General features: G+C 36.9%; 3 protein-coding genes across 7 annotated transcripts in view; all 3 read left to right on the forward strand.

Annotated features, from left to right (window-relative positions):
- The window catches only part of LOC122868823 (nuclear GTPase SLIP-GC-like), a 31,406-nt gene that overhangs the window by 4,566 nt on the left and 7,809 nt on the right, over positions 1-19,031 (forward strand). Inside the window, exon 1 of one of the 3 annotated variants that reach the window (XM_044181167.1) lies at positions 17,712-17,735. The exons of 1 other annotated variant lie outside the window; for it this stretch is intronic. The gene's annotated coding sequence lies outside the window, so the exon portion shown is untranslated. Of the gene's footprint in view, positions 1-17,711; positions 17,736-18,346; positions 18,921-19,031 lie in introns of those variants that run through there. One more of the 3 variants, XM_044181165.1, reaches the window with a different exon arrangement.
- LOC122868824 (nuclear GTPase SLIP-GC-like) lies at positions 2,834-7,693 on the forward strand. Of its 2 annotated transcripts, none has more exons than XM_044181169.1 (13): positions 2,834-3,036; positions 3,687-3,780; positions 3,865-3,952; positions 4,129-4,250; positions 4,631-4,804; positions 4,905-5,062; positions 5,266-5,389; positions 5,768-5,870; positions 5,958-6,091; positions 6,392-6,473; positions 6,608-6,686; positions 6,771-6,813; positions 6,920-7,693. In XM_044181169.1, the coding sequence occupies exons 1-12, from the start codon at positions 2,849-2,851 to the stop codon at positions 6,802-6,804; spliced, it is 1,380 nt and encodes a 459-aa protein (XP_044037104.1). In that variant the 5' UTR covers positions 2,834-2,848; the 3' UTR covers positions 6,805-6,813; positions 6,920-7,693. The 2 variants fall into 2 exon arrangements, with proteins under 2 accessions (XP_044037104.1, XP_044037103.1); XM_044181168.1 differs by having other exon boundaries at positions 5,266-5,383; positions 5,762-5,870.
- Positions 13,662-19,031, forward strand: part of LOC122868819 (nuclear GTPase SLIP-GC-like) — a 44,436-nt gene continuing 39,066 nt past the window's right edge. The window contains exon 1 of one of the 2 annotated variants that reach the window (XM_044181148.1): positions 13,662-14,166. Coding sequence is in view for 1 of the 2 variants with exons in the window: in XM_044181146.1 (XP_044037081.1) it covers positions 14,165-14,166 (2 nt within the window). In the remaining variant the exon portion in view is untranslated. The remainder of the gene's footprint in view (positions 14,167-19,031) is intronic. The other variant, XM_044181146.1, reaches the window with a different exon arrangement.

Consider the following 19,031-nt stretch of genomic DNA (forward strand, 5'->3'; position numbering starts at 1 on the left):
TCCACATCAGGTACTAGTTTCACTAAGAGGTTTTAGACTGGTCTGTAGTGTTGAGTCTAATGCAAGTTAGACAGTTTCACAAAAATACATACTCTCTTATTTCAGGCCAATCACAGACTCATCTTAAATGCAAATAAGTATTCACTGCACCTCCCAGAGTCACAGTTTATCTTGTCATTCACACTTTACTTTGTATCGATCATGCTCGCTTGGCTTGATTGTAGACTCAGATTCAGCATTTAACCCAAAATGTAAAAATTAGATTAGCTTGTTAAAATTATTATTTGATGATCGATTGTAATGTCTGTAGTCGCATATGCAGACATTGTGTATTTCATCTTCCCACTCTTCACTGAAGCTGTTAAAACCATTCTATTACAGTGTGTTGTGCTTTATCACAATTTGGAAATTTCACATATTGTTTTCAATGTCGCAAAGTTGGATGGCATTCCTAATTGGCCAGACATGATATACAGTACATATCATATTTACCTATAAAGCTTCACTGTCTGAGCATGTAATACACCTAATATCTAGTCTCTTATTCAAATCCAGCTAATGGGATAATTTCCTATCTGGCTGCCCAATCAAAATTTTTAAGCTTTTCACATCTTCCCATCGACTTTGTATGCAATTGCATCACCTCTAAAATTTGCCTCGGTTTCAGTCTGAACGCACCGGTAAACTTAGGAACCGGTCGCACCAGAAAGCAGCAGGTCCGTTAGCATTATAGGCACAACCAGAAGCTATCATGTTTGCTGCATTACTTGCATAAGGCTCAAAAGTTGCAATGATGTCAACAGAGGAATTGTCCTCCTGGAGAGCGGTCAGACACTGCATCCAGGAAACTGCAGAATTGGTGGCTTCTAGTAAGATTAAGTCCCCTGCTAAGACAGTTTGCGATTGTCAACGACACAAATTCATGTGTCAGTGTACCAACGCTGACCTCGATGTGAGAGCACTGCAAGGGTTGCCCACCTTCACAAGCAAATCCAATATATGATTATTTATTCAAATGAATTAAATTTGGTTTAGAATTTTTCTGTCACCAATGCTGCTCTGATCAAGGCCCTTAGTCAAAGTCTACTTAGTCACAATTCCAAAACTCTTATAGGATTTTGTTAATACTGCTTTAACAGTGTTACCAGACAAACATCAGGTTCTTCACATACAATTAGTATACAATTATTGATTATAGCTGCTTTAAATTATGCTTGAGTAGGCTGTTCATAGATTTTGACATATTCTCTCAGTGTTTGTATATTTAATCAATTTACCCATATTTAAACTCTTCTACAACAGGGATAAAATCAGCGATTTGGAGACAGACAAGAGGAGCTGGTCGGTGTCTTTGGTAAAACTGGGGCTGGAAAGAGCTCTTTGATAAATGCCGTCATTGGAGAGAAGAATCTTCTGCCCTCTGGAAGCATCAGTGCATGTACCACAGTCATGATTAAAGTGGAGACTAACATGCAGAGCCAAAAGTATGAGGCAGACATTGAGTTCATTCCAAAAGAGGTAAAATGAGCTGAATATTTAAATGGTTAGTTAAAGGCTATTTGAAAAGTTATGATGTAGCTGCAAAAATACAGTTGCTGGTTACATTACATGCCATTTAAGTAAACGAAGTTAAACGTAATTATTGTTTTATTTTGTAGGAGTGGAAAGATGAGTTGTGGTCCTTGTTTAATTTCCTTGGGGATAATGCAGATCAGGAAGAGGAAGATGATGATTATCTTGAGACTGTTGAAAAGATGTCAGCGCTGTATGGAGAAGAATGGAAAGAAATCCCAAACAAATCCCCTGAAAACCTCATGGATAACAAATATTTCAGAGAAATTCCAGAATTTCACCTTTCCAGGAGGAAGATTTTGACATGTGAATCAGTAAGTAAGAAAGAGATAGATAGATAGATAGATAGATAGATAGATAGATAGATAGATAGATAGATAGATAGATAGATAGATAGATAGATAGATATAGATAGATAGATAGATATAATATATTATAGATATAATATATCTATTATATATCTATATATTACATATATCTATATATAATATATCTATATATTATATATAATATATCTATCTTTCTATAATAACTATATATATATATATATATATATATATATATATATATATATATCTCACACTTCATAGAAAGTGGAATGATATGAATTTTCAATTAGTTATGTAATTTACATACCGCCTAGCCAGTCCAGGTTGATTTAGTTCAACAGAAAAAGTAATTTAAAAAAGAGTGGACTTGATCCATCTGTCCTCAATGACTACTTACCCATATCAAATGTACCCTTCTTTGGAAGATCATTGAGAACATTGTCTACCAGTAACTAATTTCATTTATATAACTGCTTTGACAAATTCCCATCAGGATTTTGCCTCCGTCATTGTGCCCAAACATTCTCATTAAGGTCCGAAATGACATTGGCATGAACACTGACTCGACTTGATTGTGCATATAAATAAAATCCTTGCGTTCCCTTAATTTTATTTTATTATATATTGCAGGCTAAAGAGCTGTCTGCAAAGATTGTCAAATACACAAGAAGTGACTCAGAACACGGAGACGGTAAAGATGTAAAGAGGTGGTATTGGCCACTAGTGAAGTGTGTGACTGTCAGGGTGCCTAGGAATGACCTTCTCCAGCATGTCACACTTGTGGATCTTCCTGGAAATGGGGACCGTAACAAGAGCAGAGATAAAATGTGGAAAGGGTAATTTATTCACATGCAATGCTGTTTGTGTATTATTGTGTTATCCAGAAACTGTAACATCATGTCATTACAGAGCACTGATAATTAATCAATCATATTTAACTTGTGATTATGCCCCTCCAGGTTGTTGGAAGTTGTTCTACTGTGTGGATTGTGGCTGACATTAATCGAGCAGCAGCAGAGAAAGAACCCTGGGAGATCCTGGAAAGTACCAGTAGCCTCATGGGAAATGGTGGCGAGTGTCAGCAGATTCACTTTATCTGCACCAAGTCTGATTATATTGCAGATTCGGCTTTTCAGTAAGTGATTTAAGATACAGTGCATCCAAATTAGACACTTGCACGTGTGGTAGGCAAGAGCTTAACAGGAGTAAGCACAAGCAAATTCACACATAATATTGTCACAGCACAGATAGTACTGGCAAAAGGCTTTCTCATTAGTTCAGGGGCAGGGGTTTTCAAAGTCTGACACTGTGGGGGGGCCGCCTCAAACAAAATTATGCAATTATGTAATTTGGTACTATATAATGAAATGGAGACACTGTTCAATTGGTACACTTCATGTTAATGAATTCCAATTAATTGGGAGTGTAACCTAGACTTTTAGTCAGTGCACAGCAGAACAGCTGAACATGAATAATTCCTCTAGAAACTTTATAAGCTCAACACAAATAACTAGACTAAAATAGCTGTCTCTGACTCTATTTTCCTATTAATGATTATCAAATTAAATTGTTCTTTCCTGAAATGTCCTAGGAAATTATGGACCTGTAAAATAAAGTGTTACTTTTCAGTATAAATGGTAGAGTCATTATTAATAAGTGCAGGTTTAACACAAGATAATTTGGACTTTTATTCTGAGAAGAAAGAAGATTGTATGCAAAAATGTTGGAATTCCATTGCTCCAAATATTGTATGAGGTACCACTTGATACAAAGCTTTTCTTATAGTTCAGCAGCTGGTGTTCGTGCTCTCATATTTAAAAGAAACATGCAAGCCAAGGAAGCAGTGAGCAAAGAATACAGGAAACTTAACAAAGTTAAGGTGAGTTTTATAGACTGACACAAACACAAAGATTGTCTACAACTGCAATCATGCCTTAAAATCAATAAAAACACTTTTTTCCAGAAACATTTCAGTGATGACTGCTTCAAAGTGTTCACAGTGAGCTCCGAAGAGTTCCTACAGACAGAACGTCTAAACCCAGATGAAACTGGTAGGTGAATTCTCCATATATGAGCACTTTGTGGAAAACAGTATATGTACAGCTCAAATACATATTTTGTTTTCGTTTCCTTTAACCGCTTTAATTCAAACATGAATGACTAATTGGATTATGACATTTAAATGTAAGTGTAATATGTATGTAAGTATGTTAATATGTTTTTACAGAAATACCCAAACTTCAGGGGTTTCTGCAAAATCTCAATGACTGTCACTCAGAGACATTAAACTATGTGTCTGGAGCTTATGGGATTCTCTCTCTGATTCAAGGGGCCAGCTGTAGAGAAGTGGTAAGATCAAGTAATAATTCATTGTCTTTAAGTGTCACAGTTATTATATTCAATCTTATTGACACAAAATAATAATATTCATAGCAAATAAGTAAGCTGAAGAAAACTACGCTCAAATTCAGTGAAAACATGGTAAAGTCAAGTGACAGACTTCCTAAATCTATGATAGATTATTCTATCTATTACTAGATAATTTCCTGAATTTTTGTTTCTTCAGAGAGGCTACAAAACCACAGTAATTTAAAGGTGGTTGTACTCAAGACCAACAGAATTTCATAAATAAACAAATGAACAATAAATACTGTCTTGAAAGAACAGCCAATCAGGTAGCAGTATAGTTTCATTGATTTAAAAACTGAATGTGTTGTGTTTGATTTCAGGCTGACCAAAAAACAGATGTGTGCACTGAACTTGAAGAAAAGATGAGGCATGAACTTGATAAAGTCAGAAAACCCATGGAAGAGGCTCATGAGGCTTTTGAAAAATGCCTTAACGAGGGGGTTGAAAAATCTAAAAGTTCATGTGAACGAGTCTTGAAGTCCGTCTTACATCCTGTATGTATTTGAATTGTAATTACATCAAAACAATTTGCTTTGCACTTCATATGAAAATGTTATCTGCTTTTTATTTTTATTTTTATTTTGTTTGTTTCAGACATGGGTAAAAGGGGGCGGTTTTCACAAGATATTGAAGTGTATCGTTGCGAACAATGGCACCTACAAACCAAAAAGACGGAAACAAATAAACCTCAATGTGAAGTTAGCTTCATGCCTGACTGACAGCATTGATGAGGAATTCAAGAAGACCTTCCCGTAAGAAATGACTTCATGAGGACATAAAACCCTTTGTTGGCCCATTTACAAACTATGGAGAATGTGTAGAATTAACAAATTCTACATTATACACTTATAAAAATAATGTAATATAAGACATATATACAAATGACATTATTAAAATACACACTTTTCACATTTCTACTTTTTATGAACCATTTCAACTTGTTAACATGTTTCAGAAATGAAGGAAAATGTGGACCATTCAACGGGGTCATCAACACGTTTTCACTTGACACAACAAGGCTGATTCAGAAGTACAAAGATGTCGAACTGCAGCTGATATTTCTCAAGACAGAGGTAAAAGATACGAATAATACCATATATCCATTAGTCCATTATCAAGCTGTTTGTCCAAATTAAGCCAAACATCCAGTTTGTGACTGATGACTGGAATGAAGACTAAACAGTGAAGAATTAAGCACATATATATATATATATACACTGAGCTGTTAACATATTAATACAGTAAATGTTGTTAGCTATGTAGATAAAAACTCTAAGCACCACAGGTCATGCTCTGAAAATCAGTTATTTTACTACTTTTCAGGTCAAATTTTTAAAATAAATAAATAATAAATATAAATAAATAAAATTTAAAAAAACTGGAAAAGATGTACTCTATTTGTATTATCTTGACTTTATTTAAAATATGTTGATCTATATTTAATTTATAAGGAAGAAAAAATGAAGACAAAACTCAACAAAATCATCCGGGAGCGTAAGAAAACAATCTACAGCAGTCTGACAACAACAATCCGGGAAACCATGCAAGATTGCTATAAAAGTAAGATTACAACAATTATACACATTTACATTCATCATGACTGTGCAGAAAAATGTAGTTTGACAACAATGTTCTGTTTTATTGTAGAAGCAGCAGAAATTAGAGGACAGGACTCGCTGAAAAATATGAGGGACACTATTGAAAAGCATGTACATGATTCAAAGAACACCATGTTTGAGCAGGCTAAAGATGTTATGTTGAACCAGCTGAGATGCTTGAAGGTTTGTCACATTTCATAACACGTCATAAGATAATGATATAGTAATTTTCTATATTCAAGTGGAATATGCATCATTCTGAAAGCTGCTTTTGCTACTAAAAACACTGCAGGTACTTTCACCAACATGCAGCTATTGTTATTAATCTAAGACAGAAAGATACAAAAGCTTATGTAGCTATTAACCCTTTTGTCCAGTCTGAACACACATCTAAACAGTTAATTCAGGTAGGTTTCAGTTAATCTTGAACACAGTATTTGGCTCTGTGAGTGATAAATGACAAAGATTTTGATGCTGAATTAGGAGGACATCCTGAAGACACTGGAGGAAACAATGCAGGAATCAATCGAACTGTCACTCAAGACAGATGGTGACTCAATCCCAGGTAAAGGGAACTCAAACAAAAATATGATAATCACTAAAAATACTGTGAATATCTTCTTGAAATTAATAAGCCAACACATTTCCAACAGTGTAATTAACAGTGTGCTTGTTGTAAACAATGCATTTTTTCCCTAGATGTTACAGGGGAGCTTGTGATGGTAAAGCAACATTACAATGAACTGAGAGGAAGCGCAGATGAGGAAACACTAATTTGGTAAAAGTTTTACTAAAATGTCTACATAATGCCCTGATCATGAGCTGCTCTGAATAATGCTAACACTGCTTTTAATTTCACTAGCGCTGATCCACCCGGCCCAGTAGCTGCACCGTGACGTGTGCAGGTACGTTTTAGTGAAACTGATGATCCAAACCGAGGAAAATGACAGCTCTGCTGTTTGTTTTTACTGTTCACAACCTTGCTGTTTATCTCTGTGGTGGACGTTTCAGGTTTGCTGGGTGGAGAGAAACAGCAGAGGCCTGATTACCCACTGAAGGTCCCTGCGGCCACACTGATTAGAGACGTGAGGCCTCTGGATTTGGTCTCAACCATTTTTATCAAGTTGTTATCCCTGTTCTCTTTGAGTGTTGTTTTGATTTATACTTTGAGTTTGCTTCTTGTGAATTACATGCAGAGAGATTTTAGCTGTTTTTGGGGGGGGTATTTTTGCCTTTAATTAATTGTAGATCAGAGGCAGACAGAAACTGTGGGGGGGTGATGAGCAGCAAAGGTCCACAGTTGGATTCAAACCAGGGACGTTGTGGTTTTACTTTTAGTTTTTAATGATATTACAGTGTTTTTCTTGTTCTTGGGTATATTTTCATGTTTTTGTTGATTGGGATGGGCGTGCTCAAATTCCAGTGATTTTATGGGTGTCTACATTAAACCTTGAACCTCGATTACAGTACATACTCTAGGATGGATTTGACATAAACTTTAGGCTTTTCAACGAATGATCTTAATCTTTTTTCTTTCATGTTCAAGGACAAAACTGTTGCTTGCTTAAAACATCATCTAGTTCTACCAATAGAACTAGATGAGAACTAGAGAACTAGATTTACACTTTGCATGCTCCCTGTCAGATTTGATTAGCCTTGTTGGACTCATTTCTTGGTTTCAACCACTGCCAGCCAGTAACCAGTTCCTGGTCGTCTGCATTTGGGTCCACATACTGCACCCCATATGACAATAGCACGCAAAATAATTAAAACAGCTACAAGGAATACCTGGAGACAGTTTTGTTCTTCTTCTATTGTGAGAGAGAGATGTGGGTCATGTATGGATTATGGTTAAAAAGATGAGTATATAAAATGTCAGTACTTGCAGATGGAGACCAATTAGCAAAAACAGATATGGAAAAAGCCAACCTCCTAGGAAGAGTATTTGCCAGTGTTCACAGTGGAAATCACCTTACAGATAGACATAAACAAAGGAAAGAAGAAGTCCTAAACAATGAAAAGGTAAAAAGTTGGAAAATAGCGCAGCTTTGGATATGGAATTCACCTTGAGGGAAATGAGAAGGGCATTAAAGAGCAGCAGATATTCTGCTCCAGGACAAGATCAGCTGAGTTATGCTATGTTCAGTCAATTTTCCAGGGGAAGCATTAGAAATAATATTGAAACTTTTCAATAAGATATGGACAGAAGGAAGACTACCTGTTAAGTGGAAGATGGCATACATTTTACTATTTGCTAAACCAGGAAATGATCCATCAAATGCTGAAAACTACAGACCAATAGCACTAACCTCACACTTATGTAAATGGGTGGAAAAGGGAAGATTGTTAAACGAGTATCAGAGCGGCTTTAGGAAAGCAAGATCCACAGCAGATGCTCTAATTAAAGGAAGCAATGAAATTGACCCTTAATATGAAGGAAATGATGGCTATAGTTTTCTTTGACATTGAGAAAGCTTATGATTCCATGTGGAGAGAAGGTCTTTTAATTCAATTGAACAAACTAGGCATAGGTGGAAGGTTATGTAACTGGATCATGGATTTCCTATCAAACAGAACATTTCAAGTTAAAGTTGGATCAGAAATCTCATCATCAGTCATCAGTCCTTCTCCAGTCATTCTATTTAATATCATGATATCTTTGAAAATACAGGGACAGGTATACAGTCAGCAGTGTACGCAGACGATGGAGCAATCTGGAAAAGGGGAAACAATTGCTCACATGTGTTGAAAAGTATACAGAAATCAAAAGTCAGTGTAGAGAGATGGTCTTATGATTGGGGATTAAAAATTTCAGTAGCAAAGTCATGCTATATGCTGGTCACAAATATCTTGGATTGATGAAAAATACACATGGAAGAATCATGGAAAATATTAAGACCAAATGTAAAAAGGTGTTAAATTTAATGAGGTGTGTGGTCAGAACTGAATGGGGAGCTGACAAAGAAGCATTATTACACATACAGTATACAAGGCTTTGATGAGAGCTACTTTGGATTATGGCTGTATGTTGTATGAAGCAGCAGCAAAAACTCACCTAGAAAAACTTGACAGGATACAATACAGAGCACTAAGACATCAGTCAAAACTACATCCATTAATACATTGCTCGTTGAATCCAGTGAACTGCCTCTGCAGCTGAGGAGAACAAAGTTATCACTAACATACTGGATAAGAATCCAGGGAGGAGGAGATGGAAAATTAGCATCAACTGTTCTGCAGAACTGTTGGGAATACACATTTTCTGGTGAAGGTTTTGGCTGGGACATTAACAAGAAAATTAAACAGTACAAATTAGATACTAAACAACACAGTCCAGCAGTTATCCATAGCAGCATTTCCCCATGGATATTTCCACAACCCAAAGTAAATCTTCAAATATTAGAAAAGAAGAAAGAGTGGACAGAGAGGAATAATAATATTGGGTGCATGGTTCAAGAATGTTTGAAGAAAACTTTCTACAATTATCTTAATATTTTTTACAGATGGATCAAAACACTCAAATAGTGAACATGTCGGGGTGGGTAAATACAATCCATAATTTGACAAAGGAATTGTTAAGAGAATCTCAAACAGGTTATCAGTATACACAGCAGAAATGACAGCAATAATCATCAGTCTTCAATGGGTTAAAAGGTTAAAATGATTAAAGTGGTGATATGTTCAGATTCTGCTGCTGCAATACAAAGTATATGATCAGGAGAAACAGTATAAGAGGATCTTTTGGTTTAGGTTCAAAGGGCTTTGTTCAAATATTTAAAATAAATAGAATATAAATTCGATATAAAGTTTTTTTTAATTAATCATTAATCATTTGGGTCCTCCCTTTTTCCCAGCTTGACGCTTAAACGTGACAGCACCACTGACTGATTCAATAAAATGGAACATGCGGACACACGTAAGTGGGCTATAAATAGGGACCGGCTTCATTGGGATTTTTTTTTTAATACTTCTTTTTGGTCCTGTGGTTTATCTGCATTCGTGTCAGTTTCTATTTTATCACTGTGGCTGATCTCATATGCCTTAAGGTTAATTCCTCTTCATGACCTTCAGCTAGCCCATGAGTCCTTGGTATGCTTTGTAGAAGACATGAAAGTACTTTATGGTGAAGAGAATGTGTCATTCAACTGCCATCAGTTAATCCACTTAACTGAAAGTGTACTGAACTGGGGACCTCTCTGGGAAACATCAGCCTTTAGTTTTGAGAGAAACAATGGAAGTTTAAGGGCTCTGCTTAATGGCATAAATGATAACCCTCGACAAATTTACCAGAGGTTTCTCGTTTGGCAGCACTTACCCAGACACCTTAGTTCTTCAGTTTTTAACCAACAGTCAGATTTTGGTGAGTTGTTAGCCAAGCTCACACCAGTAAAAGATGGCAGTGGCTCTGACAAACCCCTTGGAAAATCACGCCATCTGGATCTCACAGGATCCACAAAACTAGCACTACAAGAGCTCTTAAATCGACCAGTTCTTGTCAAATCAGTAGAAGCTTATGACATCTTCTCTAATGGACACACTGTTTATCACTCTACAAACTGTAAAGAGTCCGACTGTGTTATTAAACTCAAGAATGGCTGCTGTGGAGAAATACAGTTGATTTTATTTTTTAAAGAGAACTGTGTTTGCCCATCCAACTGTTTGTGCCAGGCTACTCCAATCATTTTGGTCCACGTGTATGACATCAAACCTGGTACGCTGTTCAGCGATACACATCCTAACAATACATCAAAGACAACCTTTGTTAGAGTTGAGAGGACAGATCAACCTAAAGCTTTCTTCTTAGAGGATATCAGGTGTAAATGTATGTATGTGGATGGTTGGCTTGTGCCTCTACCAAACACATACGAGAGATATTAGTCACTGCGGGCCTAAAGCGCTCGCAGCGGCAGGGCCAAAAAACTTTATTTGGCATGACACTTGCCTGTTTATAGCGACAGGAAACTGTTATGATTTCTAACTACATACAGTAGGGGTAACTTTACCATCAACTTTTAGAAATATCAGTGTCTCTGCTCTTTTACCGTACGTTTTTTCATCTCTTTTCCTGGTACCAGCAGGTGAGTTGCTATGTCATACTGGGGAGGTCTAAAACAATAGACTACTGGCCGCTGGGCACTGTCTTTGATGTGTGAATATGTTTAGTTGCACATTGGTGCAAAAAAAAATGACATTGGAGCCCTGTGTGATTGTACTATTTGTTCATTTGGAAATATTAACTAGCCATCTAGATTAATTCAAAGTTGCCTTGTGACAACAAAATGTCATTTACTGGACTGTCAGAATACATTTCAGCAAAATTGCTCTGCACGCCACAGCTAACCTTATGACAGCAACAGAGTCTTCAACAGAAACTGTATCAACTTTATTCTACCAGTTTTTTTGTTATCATGTGCTATGTGGTCATCTGTGCATGACCTTCTACATGTTGTATTTTCTTTCAATGAATCTATGTAAATAGTGTATACATGATTATTTATTGTCACTTTGACTGATACTAGTCTAGTGGGAAAAAAGTGAGAGAAACACATTTTATATGTAGCGGTGAAAGATATTTAGTAACTTTGGTCAAACACAATCTTACTTTTCTTTATCTGAGGGGACATATCACATCTGATAGATCACTTCTATTCGGTTTGCTAGGTAATATAATACATCTTGATTTTATCTCCACTGGAAACTACATGGCATATATTGTTGTAAATTACTTTGTGGACAGTTTGTACTTTTTAAAAAAAGTTAATGTTGAAAATAATACAAAAATACTTGTATATTAAAGGATTTTGGATGACTACATGGTTCAGCTGTATCAGGATCACTATTACTGAAAGAACTACTGATAACCCTGTCTACTACTTTATTTGGTGAAGAGCCTCATATTGCCTCATATATTGCCTAATGTGCTGATGAGGCCTTCTCCATATGATCTTCAGATGTGAGTATTGTGGATTTTAAATACACCGACAGCGGCTGTAATACAAAAAGGTTTGAGTCAGTAAAAAAGTGCCAACTGTGAGTGCTGTTCTTGTCATTGCAATATGTATCTTGTTGCACATTCAACATTGTGATTAAAGTGTTGCTGCTTGAAATGTGGTTGTAAAAAGCTTTTAGGTTGCTTCTGTACATGGGCAGCAGGTGTAGTCAACCTTGGATTCATGATGGTTACATTGGTTTCAATTCATGGTCCTGTTTCTCAGCCAAAAAACTGTATAAAAATGTCCATTGAAAGGCCCCTGCCCAATGTAAAGCAGCTGGAATAACTTTGCATAAATCCAAATGAGCCAAGTGGACTGGCACCGTCTCAGAGGACCTGGGATCCCGTCTAAAGAAACGCTGTAGAGGATGCCAGTGTGTGAGTGAGGTCTGATTTAGGAGGCTCCAACTGAGATCTTGCAGTCAGACAATATCTGACTGAGAGTAAGTAGGTTTTTAAACATTAGTTAATTTCTGTGCTTTGTCATTTGATCAGTTCATACTTGCTGTTTGATAAATCACAGACACTGACTGACTAATCACAGATAATTCCAGCTGGTTTAGTTGGTGTCATTTTGGGGAACTGCCTGTTTTATATTGATCAAAAGAGAAGACAAATAGAGAGATTTCAGGTATACTGAAAGTCAAACAATAATCTTTCTGAACATCACTGAATCCTCCATGTTCAAATATTAACTGTGGGGAAAAAATCAAAACATCTGTTCAGCAAAACGTTGACTTCTGCTGCCCTCTGGTGTTCATGGTGATTGATACAGCACAAAGGATTTTGAAATATTAAAACACAAGCATAAAACATATATTATCTGTGACACATGGCGTTGCCAGCCACTTCTTTTCACCTGCATATGCGCAGGGAGGGTGTAAAGAGGGGGAGGGTCGTGCTGGCTCTACAGTTCCACCAAACAAATGAAGCTCTGGCGAAACTTCAGTCAGGAAGACTATACTTTTGCATGCTCAGGCTGTATTTTATTTCTCATACCATCCTGCCATTCACTCCTCTCGCTCATGCTCCCTCATATGTCATGCTGTCATTGACCAGGGCTGTTAATCGTGATATCCGCTGTTCTCATCAGCTGGTCACATCTGTCCAATAGCACAGCGACACGCCTTCATCGTTAATCCCCCCCTCGCGTCCTGTCCTTTTAACAGTGGTGGAAAGTGACAAAGTACATTTACTCAAGTATTGTACTCAAGTACAGTTTTGAGGTACTTACTATTTCCTTTTTATGTTACTTTATACTTCAACTCCACTGTATTTCAGAGGGGAATATTGTACTTCTTACCAGCACATTTATCTGACTCTTCAGATTAAGATTAGCATAAAAACACATGATAAACTCATAAAATGTAATGCAATATTTATTGATTTTCTGCAGAACGAGTACTTTTACTTTTGATACATTAAGTACATTTTGCAGATGATACTTTTATACTTTTACTTAAGTAGGATTTTGAATGCAGCTTTAACTTTTTTAAAGAGTACATTTACATTGTGGTATTGATACTTTTACTTAAATACTTCTTTCAGCACTGCCTTTTAAACACTGCTAGGTGTGTTTTGTTGTTAGGTGACCACACATTAGATTTGACCCTCAGGACTTTGGATGGGAATTTTACCAATTCTGTGGTAGTTTAGGTGTATCACTTCCTGTTTTATTTTGGTAGTATTCTTCTTCCCTTGTGTGTCTTGTGTTTTTACTTCCTGTCTGTGTTTTCCCTCCAGTTTTGATTGTTGGTCCTCCCTTGATTGTTGGCACCTGTGTCTTGTTATCTCACCTCCCCTAGAGTATTTAGTCTTGGTCTTTTCTTTGTTCTGTGTCGGATCATTGTTGTACACATGGTGTTGTTCCTTGCCGAGCCTTGACTCTGAGTTTGTATTGAATTCTTTGTTCTCCTGTGGACCTTGTTTGGATTTTGGATTCTGGATAACTTATCTGTCTTTTGTCTACCTGTACTTGCCTGCATACCACCCCACAATAAACACGGAAGTTCTGGCTACTTCACCTTGAGACTGCTTCCTCGTCATCTGCTTTTGGGTCCACTTACCTCTATATAGCACCCCATTACGACACATTCCTGACAAGTTTCTACATGTTTATACACATTTGAAATGATCTTGGAAACTGCTTTGTGGGCAGGGAGGAGAGTACGCTGGTGAGAGGTGGAGACAAAAGAAAGAGCTCAAGTTACAATAGATCAAGCACCAGAGGAGTCATATTTGTGCATTTAAGAGGAACAGACAAAATGTAAGTACACTAACGTCAATGCATTACATTAATAACTGAATATATTGCTGAGACACTAAGTTAAACAGTAAGATGATATGTAGAAGCATACTGTGCTATTTTGTATTATTAACTTAGTCATTAATATGCTATAGATATATATTTTTTATACAGTGTAGATATACTCAAAACTTAAGCCCTTTATTTTCTTTTATGACAAAACTGAAAGGTTTTAGAGTGGTAGGAGGTAGTGGAAAGTAAAAAGAAGATACACTTTAATATGCTATTGCTTTGATAAAATGACAATTAAAGTTCCATGAAAAAATTTAGAAATGGAAAACAGCATTTTTACTATCTCTTTGTTTATCCTTGTCCATGTTGACTCATTTTCTAAAACTACAAGTTAATAAATCTGCTAAACTAGACATACTGTAAAATACACTTGGGTAAGGGAGACAAGGAGACACAGATGCAACTAATTAGGGCGCGGCAAACAATCAAAACTGGAGGGAAAAGCAAACAGACAGGAAGTAAAACATCAAGACACACGAGGAGAGGAGAACGCTTCAAAATAAAACAGGATAAAAACCCAAAACTATTTTATCAAGATAATCCAGTTATCAGGGTTTGATTTCTTTCACAACTGTCTGCTCTCAACAGTTTTAAAGAGACACTGAAAAAGCACAAAATGTGCGTCTGAAATTTAAATTGTGAATATTCCTACAGGAGTATGTAAGCCACCAGATCTGTCAGTGTATCTGAACTATGGATTTGGAAATTTGAAAAATGGTTTATTATGAATAGGATAAATATATCTTAACATTAATATTCATATACAGTATTTGTCGTTGTATTTCAAAATAAAGTTAAGCCATATGCACCTTGTCCAGACAACCTATCACTGTGTGTTACTACATTTTACAGTGGAAATTAGAAGCTGCTCTGCAGTTTTGATGTCGCAACTTACAGTCACACAAGTCCCGAAGGCTTTAGAGGAAAAGCAGGTTTGATGTGATATGACTGGAGAGAGAGTAGACACTACTCTGAGTCTCCAAAACGAACTGGGCTTATATATTATAGCTCATGACAAAACTTCACAGTCTACATGTAGCATTGAAGTTTTTGTTACAGGCAATAAAGTCAAGCATTGCATTTATGACATACTTTTTTAACATTTAGGCTCACAGCCGGCAACAGTGACATAAAACTGAGTAAAGAGAGCACCTATGATATAATAAATTACCTGTTATTAGTTTGCTATTGTGAATTATTTGTGGATTCCTACCCACCTGTTTCCGTCCTAAATTCTTGATCCTACGCCCAACATTTCTGGCCGAAGTGTAATAGAGAATATGATTTAAGATGTGTTGAAGCCACACAATGCCTGCATTAGTTATTGATTTACAACATTAAACATTTACAACATGCTAAGGTTGCTGTAAATGTCTGTATGAAGTGTGCAGACAGGTAAGTAAAGAGCAGAGCACGCTCAGCTAGAAAGAAATTACAGATGGTCAGTTATTTGTGCCGTAACTTGTGACCTGACTCATATTTTCCAAATCTTTGCTATGGACACTTTCTTGAGTCTAACATTATCAGTTTCATAACCCCTTCCTTTACTTGAACTAAATTCACTACTATCTCTCTATCTCTATATCTCTATATCTAAAAAATGTCTAGCAGTAATGATTGATTAAAATATTATGATTTATTTGTTTACCTTCCAGTTGCTGTTCTTGGTCATGGATGATTTTGTGCGTACCAAATTAACTGAATGGGGTCTCAGCGAGTGGATAGAAAGATTTAAAGGTAAAGTATTAGCATGTTTCTTTGGTAGGCACAGATATTATACAATATTAATATGACCTTCCAATACTGAAACATCTAATCATCTACTAATACAGACATCAAAAATGCTGCAACATTGTTCTGCAGTACAATGCTGACATACTGTATTCCTGACAGATATAGTTTTAAGAAAGTGGTCAGTGTCTGTGTTCAAAAGCACGTGTAGTAAAACCCTTTTACAATTCACAAAATTAGAAGGAACACTTAATTAACTTGAGAGTAACTGCTGTTCATTAGCATCTTGTGGGTTTGTGAGACGAGGATCTCAGAGCAAGCAGCACTGAAATCAAGACTGAAAAATGCTGAATAGTTAAAATCAAATCAATAAGCATTCAGCTCATACAACTACGCTATTAGCTCGGTGAGGCTGTAATGCTCTTAAAAATGTCAAATGAACAGCTGAACCCACACCTATTTCACTCCTTATGAAATAGATTTCCACAGCAATTTGAAAATGATTCTCTATTTTGCATGGCTAAGATTCAACTGAATATGTTTTTAATTACAGATGAAGGTATTGACGAGGAAAGTCTTTACTGTCTTTACGATCAAGAATTGATAACTTGATCCCAAAATTGGGACCAAGGGCGAAATTCAAGAAGAGACTCAAGTTGTTACAGGTAATGTTCTGCACTGTGAAGATACTTTACACAAATACTGTATTTGGTCGCATAAATCTCACTTAGACGGTGTAGTCCCTCATTCGTCCAGGAGTGTTCTCTATCGTAGAAAAGGTTTCAGTCGTAGTCATCTGGACAGTGTTTTCAGAATCAAGGCGTTTGGCTCCCATCCGGAAGTCATTCTCAATTGATTCACAATTGAGAATGACTTCCGGATGGGAGCCAAACGTCTTGATTCTGAAAACAGTGTCCAGATGACTACGACTGAAATCTCACTTATGTAGCTACGTGCCATTACTGTAGAATTTACAGGAGCATGAACTTCTGTTAAAAGTTTTGATGACGCCTACAGACAAAGGATCGTAATATCTCATTGACAATAAAAGAATTTACTAGAATTTTATAAAATTTCTTCACTAATGATGAATTTGCAACTATTTTCTTTTGTCACTAGAAAGAACAAAACACAACAAATCAGGAAACAGTTGATTCTTCTGCTCAAGTAAGCTCAGTTTCAAACAATCAGGTATCATCTAAGACATTTATTACAGTCAAACAGATTATATTTTTAATTTTACATGGTCTTGCACTTATTAGTATTAGTTTTATTTGCAGTGTCAACAGCAGCATGAAGAAGCAGCTGATTCTGCTCAGGTAAGGATCACACTGACTTTCACAGGCATGTAATGAACGTGCCTCTATTCTTCATGCAAATGCGTTTAAGGCACTAAAGTTACTTGATACAAAGTCATCTTTGATTGAAGAATTTTCTCATTCGATCACAGTGCATAAATGCAAATATCAAGCAGCGATTTGTGTTCAAGCCTGTTAGAGAACAAAGCCTGTGTGAATTTAATTTCTTGATCAAATACTGTTTTAAGAGTCAAATATTCATGTTTATTCTCAGGTTTGGCCGTCCACCAGTGACACAAGTGATAAAGGTGAGATACATAATGTTGACTGAATAACTATATTCAGACCACGTTTTAATATTGTGCAACAAACATTTGCTTATTTTTATTTAAAACAAATCCAAAAAGGAAAGAGAAAGTTGGATCTTCAGGCGAGTCCAACTCACCAACTAGAAAACGACGACATGACATTATCCGGAATCATACACAGGTATTTATATGACTTTCTAACAATTACAACCTGCTGTAGGGTCAAACCTTGTATGTTATGAAATTTTTACTTGTCTAGCAAATCCATGTTTCTGTATCTTGGCCACAGAAAAAGCTTTCTCATTGGCTGGCCGGTGTTAAATTCTTTTCAGAACACCACGTGGTATGCATGCAATAAATGTAAATTAAACCGCAGGTATCCATAGCAACAACACATATGCTTCTGGTAATAACTTAACCATGACTTTGACGAAATATCACTGCCAAAATCCAAGACTGATCATCGGGTTACCACTGAATCAAAAGGTTGTCTGGGTTTAAAACATCACGCAAGCGCAAATGAGATGATGATGCGTGCGGATGTAGAGAAGCCGCACGTGCAACTCAAACAGCCATTATGCGAACGCTTTCACAGCACTCGCGCGCAGAATATCTCTGCTCATGCGAGCAAAATTGTAGCCTGGAGGAGAAAACCATGCTTTGAGCGCGCGCAGAATCTGAAGTAACGCGTGACTGTTTTCCCCAAGCGCATTGCTCTCCTGCTTGCAAAACTTTCATCTGCTCGCTCCCGCTTTTTTCTTTATGGCAGTAAGTGGGCGGACCCAGTCATCATTGTATCCCTAAATATAATTGTTTACAGTCCTCGTATTTTGGGAATGTAAAGGTACGTCACGCCGTGTTGCATTTTGGGAGGTGGTCACCATCTCGTGAGGAACGCGCTCTGTTCTGCTACCTGTGCCTGCTACGTTAGTTACCTGCTTACCTTATGTTTTGTTTGGCTAAAAAGTTGGTCAAGTCGATCAAATCGGGAGAAGGGAAGAGAGAAAGAAAAGGCACCCTCCGGGTGAAACTGAATTGCAATGCCAAGCAACGGCATTTGGACAAACTAAGCACGATAAACACCATAGATCCATATGACTTGGCAGCCCAAGATGCACCACTCACATTGTAAACTATCTCGTTTTTGGATGAGAAAAAACAGTGAGCAGGTGACAGTTTTGCGGGCAGGAGAGCAAGGATAGTGCTCTCGGGGAGAACAGTCATGTGCTCCTTCGGATTCTGCACGCATAAAGCATGGTTTTCTCCTCACAGGCAACAATATTGCTCGCACGATCGGAGATATTCTGTCATACGTGGCCTTTTACTGGATGATGTTTTGAACCCAGACAACCTTTTTTATTCAGTGGTAAGTGCCTGATGATCAGTCTGAGGCATCCTAAATTGACTTGGCAGAGGAAGTGCCTCATTGTGCATTTCCGTTTACGGGATACACCGGTTCATGGTTCCTGCTGAATAG

This window comes from Siniperca chuatsi, linkage group LG21, assembly GCF_020085105.1.
Source record: "Siniperca chuatsi isolate FFG_IHB_CAS linkage group LG21, ASM2008510v1, whole genome shotgun sequence".
Taxonomy (NCBI): Eukaryota; Metazoa; Chordata; class Actinopteri; order Centrarchiformes; family Sinipercidae; genus Siniperca; species Siniperca chuatsi.

Excerpts from the sequence above, each read along its gene's own strand:
- LOC122868824 (XM_044181169.1), top strand. The coding sequence starts at position 2,849 with ATGCCCCTCCAGGTTGTTGGAAGTTGTTCTACTGTGTGGATTGTGGCT. Across the intron at positions 6,092-6,391 it reads ACCAGCTGAGATGCTTGAAG|GAGGACATCCTGAAGACACT; the intron begins GTTTGTCACATT and ends ATGCTGAATTAG. Across the intron at positions 6,687-6,770 it reads GATGAGGAAACACTAATTTG|CGCTGATCCACCCGGCCCAG; the intron begins GTAAAAGTTTTA and ends TAATTTCACTAG.